Here is a 13,068-nt window from a genome sequence, read left to right as displayed (position 1 = left end):
ATATTTTGATGTGTAGCTTCTTGAGTTCTTTGTATATTTGAAGATCTGCCCTCTGTTGGGTGTGTGGTTGAAGATTTTTTCCCATCTGTAGGTTGCCGTTTTGTCTTGTTGACTGTGTCCTTTGCCTTACAGAAGCTTCTCAGTTTCAGGAGGTCCTATTTTTTAATTGTTGATCTGAGTGTCTGTGCTGCTTGTGTTGTGTTCAGGAAGGGGTCTCCTATGCCAATGAATGGAAGGATACATCCCACCTTCTTTACCATTAGTTTCAATGTGGGTGGATTTATATGGAGGCCTTGGATCCATTTGAACTTGAGTTTTATGTAAGGGGTAAGATATGAACCTATCTGCATTCTTCTACATGCAGATATTCAGTTATGCTAGCACCATTTGTTGAATGACGATGCTTTCTTTTTTTCCATTGTATAATTTTAGTTTCTTTCTCAGAAATCAGATGTTCATAGGTGTGTGGATTCTTTGGGTCTTTGATTCGATTCCATTGGTTCACCTGTCTGTTTTTGCACCAATACCAAGCTATTTTCACTACAATAGTTCTATAGTAGAGTTTGAAGCCACAAACCACGTAAAATATCTTGTTGTGACTCTAAACAAACAAATTAAAGACCTGTATGATAAGAACTTTTAAGTATTTAAATAAAAATATTTTGAAGAAGATATCAGAAAATGAAAAGATCTCCCACGCTCTTGGATAGGAAGTATTAACATAGTAAAAATGGCAATCTTATGAAAAGCAATACAATGCAATTCCCATCAAAATCACAGCACAATTCTTCACAGATCTTGAAAGAACAATACTTTACTTCATATGGAAAAATAGAAAACCCAGGATAGTCAAAACAATCTTGTATAATAAAGGGTGTATGTATGTATGTATATATATATATTAATCATATACAGTTTGAATTTATATAAAGCAAACATAAAGCACTAAAAATAACCTGGAAAAGAAAATGTGTAATGCAAAACATAGGGTATGAATATCATGACAACAGTTTTCATAAGGAGGACTTATCATAAATTTCATTTCTAATAACTTCCGTCGTGACAAGCTGGGGTCTGCTCAGTCTCAGTCATGGGATCTGTCGCGTCCCGAGGGAACATGAAGGCACCTGCGTGGACTTACACATGAATATAGCTGCAGTGTCCCTAGACTTATCTTACTCACACTGGTTTAAGGAAACAACCAAAGGAAACCCCCGCCTGCTGAGCCAAGGAAAATGATACAAAACCCACGCAGCACATTTAATTCCAGGCTTGTATCCTTCCTCTGGGGCTACTAATTAGCTGTTACGTATATGGTCTAGGGAACATGGTATTTAATATAGTCTGAGTAATCTACCATCAGGTTTATGTGACAGGGGGGGCCCAGCAAGCTGTCCAAAGCTTTACATCAAAGAGGATCCTTGCCTCTGGACACAGAACTAACACTTAGGGGATGTGCCAGTTTAAATGAAATTAACCATAAAGCATGCGGTATTGAAAAACAATTTCCTCCAGTTCCTGTATAGTGCTTCAAAATAGAGAAACATGATATGAAGGAGGGAAGATTGATAATGAAAATCATAAACAAGTATATAATTATTTGAAACATCAAGTAACAGCACAGTGGTCTTAGATTTCTATGAAAACACAGGCAGTTTGTTTCAGTAAAAGATTCTGTAGCCAAGTCATTGTTTTCATGCATACATATTTATGTAAAATAAGTAGCCTTGTTTTCCTTGATTCTATCGTCATTACTTAAATGAGAGTAAGGTGGACAAAATGAGGAGCAGCAGGGTACACGTTCAGCAGTTCTGACTGGGAAGGCATTGGTTTAGCAAGTCGAGCAATAAATACAGCAAAGAAATGGGGGTCAAAAAATGAATATAAAACTCCAGCAGCAGGTATTGACAAGGGAACACTGGATGAAAGAAACTACCAAGGAGGCTTTAGGACTGGAGGTGGACTGGCAAATTAAAATTTGGGTTTGGCTGGGATTCAATCCCTGTCTTTCTCATGTTTTTGAAAAGTATTATTTATTAGAAGATACAGTTTTATGAATGTCTATATGATTATTCATTGCCTTCCTCTGAAACTGGCTCATTCCAAGGAAGGAGATGGAAGGAACATCCCCCATACCCTTTCATTCCTAATGCTCCATTATGTACCACTATTCACATGCAGTAGGTTCACACTGGGACACACTTGAAACAAACATTGCCCCCCACCAGACTTCAAATATCAGTTTGCTTCATGAAATTTTTCAAGAAAAAATTAAAAGGCACCTTTGTGTGGTGATATTTTGTTTCTGATCTAACAAATAAAGCTTGCCTGAAGATCAGAGTGACGAGGGAGCCACTAGTTAGCCATACAGGCCAGGCAGTGGTGGCAAACACCTTTAATCACAGGACTCGGGTGGCAGAGGCAGATGGATCTCTATGAGTTCAAGGTGGCCCTGGGCTACACAAGATTGAAACATTTTAAAAGAGAAATGGAGCCAGGTGGTGATGGCTCACACCTTTAATCCCAGCACTAGGAAGGTAGAGAAGGGAAGGGATATCACTTGTTGGAGTGGGGAATGTAAGGTGGGAGGAGACAGGAGCTCAGTGCACTCAGTCTAAGAACTCAGTTTGAGGATTTCACGGAGACAAGATCTTGCCCACCCTGGGTCTAGATTTGGTAAAGGTCTCTCTAGTATCTGGCTCCTTTACTTCTCTGATCTTTCAGCATGGATCCCCTAATATCTGATTCAAAAGTTTTAAGTAATAAGACAAATTAGAATTCACACAACACCTTTCTTGAAACAGTTTTCTAAGTAAGCACATATTCTATAACTAAAGCTTCCCATTTTACCTAAAGACACACAGTGATGCTCTCGTTAGACATATGCTCATATATTAAAGACACATCTTCTGTTTAGTCAAAACAGCCAGACACTATTATGGTTTGGGCACCAGAAAAATGGCAGGCAAAGGGCACTTGTCTGGTTATTTTTCCTTAAATAAAAGTTAAAATATTCTTCTGAAAATGTTGTTCTCACTCATTTCCATACAATTATCTGTCTAATCTTCTGAAAAAAAAATTCCCAACAGTAAAAATGTCATAAACATTTATTACTTTGCCTTTTGTTTCTAAAGCAATGCATTTTATAACCAAGCTTATGAACAATATATTTGAAAGTTACTCACTTAAAATGAAGATCTTTAAAAGTAAAATGGGTCTCCACAATTCCTGTTGTTTTCACCCTGGTTCTCAGGACGTCCTGCTGAGTTGGGATATAATTTGGCTGTGCTATTCTGTCCAAGTCATTCAAGTAACTGAAAACAAATAACAACCACATTGTCAAGAGGGACTAGAGCCAAATAAGAGTGCTCAAAACAATAACTACAGCATAGTTTAGTTATGCAGTGCCCTGAAGTCTTCAAGGGTCTTTATGATCAATAAAACAACCAGTTTAAGCCTCTATGTCACATAGTTACTCACAAATCTTTTAGTACCTGTTCAAATTTGTTTTCTGGTTATAGAAATTCAAAGGAAGGTGGCTTAAAAATGCCTAAACTGAAAACCATCATGAGCTGTTTCTTAAAACTCTAACTTACACTTTTTGTATAACGCCATGCTTGGGTCTATACTTTGGCCTCCGCTGAAGACCTCACAGGACTTAATTGTGGAGGCGGTGATAAGCAAGCTCAGCAAACACTGGGTGGGATGTTCTTTCCTTCTAGCCCTCTATTTCACTGTTCTGTTCTCAGATTCAACAGCTCTACAAACATCGAGTCCCCCAAAACAACATAGGCTCTTGTCAGTGGCCTTAGTTGCCCATCACAATTAAAGAATAAGACACTACTGTTAAAGGTGCCACACACTCCAGCTTAAGATATAGAAGAAGCAAGTTAGAACAATTTCTTCCCTGGAGGCAAGTGTCCCAAAGGTGCTATGCAGCTGCTGAGGGAGAGAAGACACCACAGGGCTGGTGAACCCTATGATTCAAACATCCAAGCTGCCAAGCAAGACGTTCCCATCTTTCAACAGTGGCACCGCTCTCACAGAGGTAATCAACTGCTGTCTGATCTTATTTCAGACCTGCGCCACAGCTGAGAATCCCACTAACAACCTTTGTCTGGGGAAGTCGTAGGCCCAACTATAGTTACTAAATTGATATAACATAAAGCTACTTTCTAAATATCTATGTTTATGCTCACAGACAAAAGCTACTCTCAGTCTTAACCAGAGAAGCCTCTTTCTACAGTAATTGATGGTGAACATTGAGACTTGACGATGTCTAAGAGGAAGAGAGGAAAAGATGTCTGAGGTCTCCAACCTAAACAAGACATTGACACCACCCTCTCTAAGGCACGGAGAACTTAGGAAGAGGAGGAGGGTGTATAAGAGCCAGATCAGTCCTCTGAGAAAAGCAGAGTGAGTTTTTGAAGTTTCAGTGACATTCTAGGAGGTAAATTGGAGAAAACCCTCTTCTATACAGTTCTAATTAGAGATTAAACATGAAAGATGCTTTTCGGAAACATGGGTAATAGCAGTATTGCTACCACAAACATATACACACACATGACAGAGAAAGCATTCAAATATTATCACTCAGAAATCATGAGTATAAGAATGTGCCAGGCAGTTCTCCAGAACAAATGACCTGGAGATGGATTTGTTAGCATGATTCATTAAAGCTGTAAGATGATTCATTAAAGCTGGGTTTTGAGTTTAAGCTATGGCTACTTACTATGCAGCAGAATCATTCAGCTGGTACTCCCGGGATCTGTTGAAGCAGGCTTGCACACCGCTGTCTTTCCACAATCTCTTTATGACTCCGGCAAGCTCTGCCGTCATGAAGCCTTCTTCTGCAGCCCCAGCGAGCACGAAGAGTTGGCGAGCGTCATCCTGCACATTCGACGGAACCAGAGGTGTTAGAGTTAAAAGATCCAGATGGAGAGATGAGCAAGAAGAAAAAATGCAATTGTGAGTTTCCTTCGTAGTTTTTATAAAGGGCCACAACGTTTCTCTATCTAAAGCACCACTTGCAAAGTTGGCTTATGCAAAACAAAGTGATAAACAGATGTCACAAGACTCTGCTTGGTGGTCCAGGTGGCAGCTATTTAAGCACCTGGAGCAATAAGAATAACTAATCATGGCCTGTGAAGAGACCTCTGCTATCCACTGACAGAATGCTATCGACTGAAGCTCATTTAAAACAAAAAAGATGGATGATTCAGAAAGTAATTCTTCTCCAGAGACTTTTAATCAAAGAAGCACAGCATCATTAAAGACTACCTAAAGCACAATCTAATTAAGTGTTAGCATTTTGATACAGTTTACAGATGCAAAATATTGTCAGGGAAGAGAGAAATCAATGTGGCGAAAGCAACAATGGTTTCACAGATTCTCACTATGTACACATACTGATAATCAGGGAGAGAGAAGCTAGGAGCAGGGTCTGTTAACCCAGGCATAAGGACAGACATCTGCAGGCTTTGGAGTAGACACACCCACAATCCACGTGAGGACAACACACACCAAGTTCTAAGAGAAAGAAGACTGGATATAAAGGGGGCCTGGTTCTGCGTTGGAGATGAAGCTGCTAACAGTTACCGAACCACAAATAACCAACCACTCGTAGTCACTGTGGCCAAAGAGAAACAGGGGAGGAGCCTCTGGGTGTGATCCAGGCTGCCTTACACAGCCATGCGCCAGGCAGAATAAGCTCCCGTTTCAAGGAGTCTTCCACATCTGGGCTGTAGTGTAGCACATCTTTGCTAAGACCAGACACATATTCAAGTTCTGAGCTCCGAGTGTGGGTAGTAATTACCATCCCTGGTGGCAGAGTGGAGACTTTAGGGAGAAACTGTCTAAAAAGGAAACCTTGGTGTCACAAGTTACTACTTTACTCGGGTTATTTTTAGCTTGAGATGTGTGGTTTTGTTTAGTGGGGGGTGGAAAAAAAACACTGCTATTCCCAAGGGCCATTCTTCCTAGCTACATCTGGCTCTCCAATCTTCAGGTTGAAGGTATTTGAAAAGCACCTACTGGGGATGTATAGAGGCTTTAATATTTTGTTATTCTTATCACTATTCTATGCAAAATGCTGTATAAAATCTATTAGCCTATATGATCAGGTTATTATTAACAGCAACCTAAAAATGATTTAATATACACAGGTAGGATTTCTGTAGATTACATATAAATACACTTTTGGCTTTTCTAAAGTAGGTGTTTACTACACAGTCCTGACTAGCCTTGAACTGGGGATGCTCCTGCCTCACTGCCAAGTATGGATACTACAGAAGGGGACCACCACATCTGGAAGCCAAATTATAAATAAACTTGATCACCTTCAGATGTTAGTATTTGCTGGGCTTCCTTGAACTAATCGCCCACCACTACTGGGGGATGAAAGCATTGCAGCTGAGTCTTACAGACAGACGACGAAGTATAAGGAAGAAATATGTCTCAAGACAGGCTTGTGGAACAGACAAGCTGACGATACAAACTCCTCCTACCGCTAATTCATGAAACATTTTCTTTTCAGCTGGAACTCATCATAGAAACTAATTAAGTTTCTCGGCATGGGAACACATTATCCAAGCATATGTTTTCTTCCTTAGTAAACCACAAGAGAACTGTGTGCAAGCCAGCAACATGCACACGTCCTTAGTACAGCAGTCCCTCAGACTGCAGCCACGCTTGGGTACCTTGGACCTAGCTCCAGGAGCAATAAGGCCACCCACCTTCCACGTAATAACCTATGCACAAACAACCTGCCGATTTTATTTACCGAACCACAGGAAACGTGATTTTGCTTAGAAAAATACTTAAGTAGTTTTTAAAACTGCACTCCAATTATGCGATCTCTCGTCAATGATTGTGAAGCTTTGGCAGAAGAGAACAAGACCCTCCAGGTTATATCATCGGGTCGAGGCCCTTTCTTGCATACTTTCTAGGAAGAGGCCCTAAAGAAAACACGTAAGGAACTTTAGACGCTGTATTTATAAACTGCACTTCCCTCCCGAGGCACTCAAATGTCTCTTCCGTTTTTAGACTGCACACGTCAGTGAGACCACGCGATCCCTTTCTTTCCATGTCTGCCTTATTCGACTTAAGTCAGAATCCTCCAAGTCAGAAGAAAATGTTGGCCGAATGTGCAGAGGTAGAAAATTAAAATGTGCCCCCCCCCCACCAGAGGAAAGGAAGTGGGTGAAGCAACAGGAAGTGTTCTTCAAAGGATAAGCAGCAAAAAGCGGTTTGAGATTAGGTAGTACGAGGAGCAATTGCACAGCACCTAAACTAAACATATAAGTTGCATTTTATTAGGATTATGTTAATTAAGCTCATGTTAGCCACTCCCCTAAATGTGAGATACTGGACATGTCAATTCACTTTCCTGTAGTAACTACGCTATTATCCTGTGGATTCCATAACATCGAATTGCAAACTCCCAAACTACACAGTAAAACTAGCATTAAAAAAAAAAAGAAAAAGGAAACTCTCTTCTTCACAAAATGTCAAGGAGCTTCTTCCCCTAAAGTAACTGAGAGCCTGGCATGGTGTGATGGTGGACAACTGTAGTCCTGGTACTCAGGCTTCTGATACAGGAGCATCTTCAGTACTAGGCCAGCCTGGGTTGCATAGTGTGTGCAAAGTCAGTCTAAATTACAGTGAAACCCTGTCACAGGAAAAACTAATGGATTTGAGCAGAAAGCACTATAGGAAGATGTCTACCTAACCTTCTGTGTTGCACAACCCAAGCGATTTGCCTCAAATCACATAAATCAGTACAAAAAACAATCAGCAAGTCCTTATTGTCTGAAATAATTGCCTAGAAATATAAAATATTTGTCTAATAAAATAAGTCCTTTTCTTCTCTAAAGCAAGAAAACAAAACTGTAGGACAATGACAGTGTTTATACTCCACTCTGGAACAAGTGGAGTATATGCAAAATGTACATAAAACAAAACTCAGAATCATTTGTCGGCATCGACAGGAACACATGCGGTAATAGGTAAAAGGCACGGCGACACAGAAGAGAGGGCTGGAGTGAGGTAAGCCTGAAGCAGTTTACAGGAGCCTGAAATGGTGCTGAAAGCAAAGAAGGGCTGGAGGGCACAGCTCAGAGCTAGACTTAGTTTGATTTCCAGTCTCCCTACCGTGTCCAGACCAGACCACACTCCACATACTAGATAGCGCGGCAAGCAGCATGTGGGGCACAGTTTATGTATATAATGCCCACACACATAGAAATAAATATTAAACAAATTAATTTTTCTTTTTAAAGACAGAATGGACATGAACATGGAAATAAGCCAATTGAAATGTGATCTGAGAGGGTAAATCCTAGCTCATAACTGAGCTTTGGAGTTCATAAAGAAGCCACTTCAGTACTGTATTAGGGAGACGACACAGGCTTAGCCAGGGGTAGCTAAACACTGGGCTGGGCTGTGCATTTTATGTGAAACTATCTCATTCTCTACAAGATTCAGAAGCCTCTATCCAGGATGGGGAACACTTTGAAGGACCAGGATGGTTCACTTTTGACATGCTAAGGATCACAAAAGGCACAAAAAGTGTATATTTCCTATTGGGTACAGAGCAGCAACAATGCACTCTCAGGGCCAAACACATCGGGATTCGTTCAGAAGCTCAAACACTCTTTAGTAGTCAAAGCAATCTGAAATATGAAATCCCCAGGGGAGGCTTTTAAAGTAATCATGACAGAGAAGACAAAATGCCAGTAATCTTTGCACACCGAGCATCAAAAGACCCGTCTGAAATACAAGGTGAACAATATGATAAACTAGATGAAAAGCAGTGATAGCTCTGAACTGAAGCTTGTAAGGATAACTTTGGGCCATCAGGTCTGACATATGAATGGACATCCCTTGTCCCAGAGCTTACATCATTTATAATATTTGTCAGTGATATTGGAAATCACACAATGATAGCTTATGTGTAACCTACTACATTCCTATAAATATGTTGCTATATATATATATGTATATACACTACATGTATACACACATATATATACAAATAATATATATAAACAATACACATATAAATATATATACAAACAATACACATATACACAAAGAATAACAAATATTCATAAATAAATAATAAATAAAAAGTTCTGAAGAACCTTAATCGGGCAAACAAAGGCTTCAGTGTGTTTGACACTCTGTGGCTCAGTGGCAACCTCAGATGATGAAGGGTTGCTTTAAGGAGCATGAAACTAAATATATTTTCTCTACAATCACAAGTAAAAATGACAAAAAATTCGTCAGTCATTTTCTTTCGCCACAGTATTTAAAAGGGTAAATTTTGAGGTAAGTCTAAAAAAAAAATAAAAAGTAAGTTAATTTTAATTCCATTTAAGATGGCAAAATTTTTTGCTAAATTTCAGTGAATTGATGAGGGATCATAAGCTTCATTGTATTAGGAAAGGAAATTACTGATATTACCAAAAATAATTTTATTCATGTTTATGACAATAAATATATCCAAATTCATAAAAAATAAAATGTACTGTCGTTTTTGCTTTTCATGTGGATGTTCAGAAGTCAACAGAAACCCAGAAAGACATGATAATTAAACATAAACTGACACAAGGACATAGCCTATGCTGGAAGAACACATTACCCTTCAAATTTTCCCGTCATCCTCAGATGGAAACACACACAACTCTGAGCTCCTCACCTCTCTGCTCTAACATAAAGCGGACCACTACTGCGAATACCTCCGGTGCTCATCCAGCAGGCCCAGCGAGGAAAAATGCCTCAGGGACATTTTGAAGAAATGAGATTCAGAAAGAGTAGAAATTACTGGCTATTAAAAACCTACAGTATGTGGAACAGTCTGAATTTAATACAAGCCAAGAAGATAAAATAACCAACATAAGCTTGTATGATAGAATGAATCATTGTAAAAGTATGTGCTTCTCTACAAACACTGATAGGTAACAAGCTATAAATAGGAAAGTAAACACAGCTTATACTATCCATACTAGTAGCTAATAAGTTATTAATATGGAAGCATAGATATGGAATATTGTGTTCATTCAACAGAAGTTTTCGGAGGGACTAAGGAACAAACAAAGATACCAAAATTCACTGCCTTGCAGAACCTTTAAAGTGGGCATAAATATTTGGTAAATCCTTGGTCAACTGAAGATGTTCTATATAAAACATAGCAGAAATAATACTGTAGGGAGTTTAAATAATGAAAAAAAATGAGATGAAGGATAATAAACAAAACATAAGAAACTAGTTACTAATTACTATTGGGGAACAAAAGGCTAATGCAAATGGACTTACAAACCAGCAAACAGTGGGTAAGCAAACAGGGCACAAGCCACAACAGAAAATAATACATAGCAAGTAAGGGTGTGGAAAACCACACACCTGAAAGAATTCGCATTACACTGAGCTAGGACTCACTAACCACCACAAAGCAGGCAATTCCCTTAACTTTGGCTGCCTTGGGTAAATATATATATATATATATATATATATATATATATATATATATATATATATACACACACACACACACACACACACACACACACACAATTTATACTCAGATTGCTGCCAAGGTGAACTGTTAAATATTCCTCAACAGCCATCTTGCAAATCAGGCAGACAGACATAGAGTAAGCAACAAGCTGATGAAAACAAACCACACAAGTATTCAAGGAGAAAAGTGACCATCTTCTTAGGGCAAACTGAGGCTGGTCAGGAAGATGCTTAGTGGACCTTGGGCAGGCTCAGGGTTCCTCATAGCATAAGGCATGAGTGAAATTATTAGCTATGTAATAATCCTTTATAATAATAAACATCCTAGAATACATACATAATAATATAATATAAATAATAATAAAATCCTATATAATAATAAAGCTGTAATAATAGTTTAGATTCATTACCAATTTATTTCAGATCTAATACTACTAGAAAAATAAAGTCCAATGATATATAAATAAAACTTCCTATCTTCAAAGCTATCTTAGCAAACATTCTCTGCCAATCACTATGAATCCATATAAACATGCTTTCTGCCTGGCCTCATTCTGTGTATTTTACTGTAGGCTAGACCATTGCTCTAATTAGAGTAACAAGGGCCTATTATGTGTTAACAGTTCTACACAAAGCTTCCTACCACATAATAATCTAAATTATCAATGCTTCAGTATGCATAGATGGACCACCCTCACTCTGAGAAAGATTTAAAGAGACGGCAGCCATAAATTTAACTGTACTATGTCAATCTTGAGAATTATTTGCTGTGGAATAATCCTTCTGAACACTGTGAATATGTATTACTTTCAAGGGTTAATAAAGAACTGACTGGCCTATAGCTGGGCAGGAAGAGATTGGGCGGGAGATCCAGATTAAATGGATGCTGGGAAGAAGAAAGGCAGAGTCTGGAGTAGCGAGGATACACAAAGAAAAGCAAAATGGAATGGACATGCCATACTGAGGAAAGGTTCCAAGCCATGGGAAAGATCATAGATAAATATGGGCTAAATTAAAATCTAGTTAGCTAGAACAAGCCTGAGCTATTGGTAGAGCATTTATAATTAATATTAAGCCTCTCTGTATTTATTTGGGAGCTGTTGGTGGGAAAGAAACATCCACCAACAATAATTTTTCACAATTAAAATATATAATGTGAGCTGTGGTCATATCAGTCTGAACATGCCTGACCTTGTCTAAAATAGCCAATGTATATACTGTGTACAAACCTGCTATTTGTAGAAATTACCATACATTGGTCATAACTTCTGAAAAGTCTATTCCTTTTCCCCTCACTTCTCAAGAAGCAAACTGCATATTAAGATATAATCTCAATGCAGATGGGGGAAATCTCACGGGGCCCCACTCCTAGATGAGGAGTGATAAGCAATGAACAATGGCTGAGAGAGGGTGAGATTATCTCCCATAAGCATAGCCCTCTTACCCCATGTTATATATGAATACATATTATTTATATAATAAATATATGTTTATTCATTTATGTGTATATGTAACAACATGGTTAAAAAAGGAGTCCTGAATTAGGGAATAAGGGAGGGCAGAGAGGGAAAGGGAAATCATGTAATTATACTCTAATTCATTATTTAATTAAAAAGATATACTCCCAACAAAAACAAGCAGGCTTTTTTAGCATTTGTTTCATTTCAACAGAATTAGAGAAAATTAATTCTCAAGTCCATTTGAAACCGAAATGCATACTGGTCTTAATGTCTGAGAAATGAATGAGGCAGTGTGATCAAACCTACTAGGTGCCAATCCATCTGTGAAGCAAAGCAAACTAACACCCTGTGAATCTGTCAACAATATCAGTACAATTATAGATATCAAAATTAACAATTCATTGAGATCCGCTATGTCCAAAGAATGTTATAAACAATCAGTTCTGATGTTATCTTTTTAAAAATCCTATGAGGTAGATGTTCTTATTTTTTCCCATTCCAATATAATAAAACAAGATTAGAGGCATTGAGTGACATAATTGGTGGCTTGTCTGGGAAAGAAACAAAGTTACATCAGCAGGGGGAAAGAAGAATCTATACTCACAACCAACTGACTGTTAAAAGTAGTATTCCCAAGTCATTGGTGAATGGACGTCAGGCAGGAGTCAAATCATATGACATTTTTAGACCTTATTTAATAGGAAACACCCGCAAGTAGGTGGATACAAACATGTGGTATCATAGAACTTGTAATTTTCAGGTTGAGAGGATGGGTCAAACAGTAAGAGCCTACACACAAGCATGTGTACCTAACTCGGGTCTCCATCACCCAGGTAAGAAGCCAGGCATGGCATCTCTAATCCTAGTTTGGGGAGACTGAGATGGGAGGAGTCCTGGAACGCCCTGGATAGCCAACCAGGCTGAATTAATAAACTCCAGGTTCAGTGGGAGCTTCTGTACCAAAAAATAAAGTGAGAACAATAGGGGAGACAAAAGAGGACGTGGACTTCTTTTTGGACACAAAATGCACAGGAACACACACAGTTGCACACATACACACACACACATGGGAACACACACCACACACACA

At 38.7% G+C, this 13,068-nt stretch overlaps 1 protein-coding gene across 1 annotated transcript in view; it reads right to left on the bottom strand.

The window, feature by feature from the left end:
• The window catches only part of LOC121458947 (guanine nucleotide-binding protein G(i) subunit alpha-1), an 84,548-nt gene that overhangs the window by 14,996 nt on the left and 56,484 nt on the right, over positions 1-13,068 (bottom strand). Inside the window, exons 4-5 of the mRNA XM_041668382.1 lie at positions 4,733-4,890; positions 3,186-3,314 (exon numbers count right to left, since the gene is read on the bottom strand). Coding sequence (XP_041524316.1) covers positions 3,186-3,314; positions 4,733-4,890 — 287 coding nt within the window. The remainder of the gene's footprint in view (positions 1-3,185; positions 3,315-4,732; positions 4,891-13,068) is intronic.

Source organism: Microtus oregoni, unplaced genomic scaffold (genome assembly GCF_018167655.1).
Source record: "Microtus oregoni isolate MIOR12 unplaced genomic scaffold, Mior012 000018F_ref0000195, whole genome shotgun sequence".
Taxonomy (NCBI): Eukaryota; Metazoa; Chordata; class Mammalia; order Rodentia; family Cricetidae; genus Microtus; species Microtus oregoni.
Note: the sequence above shows the minus strand (reverse complement) of the source record. Positions and strands in the feature narration are given on the sequence as shown.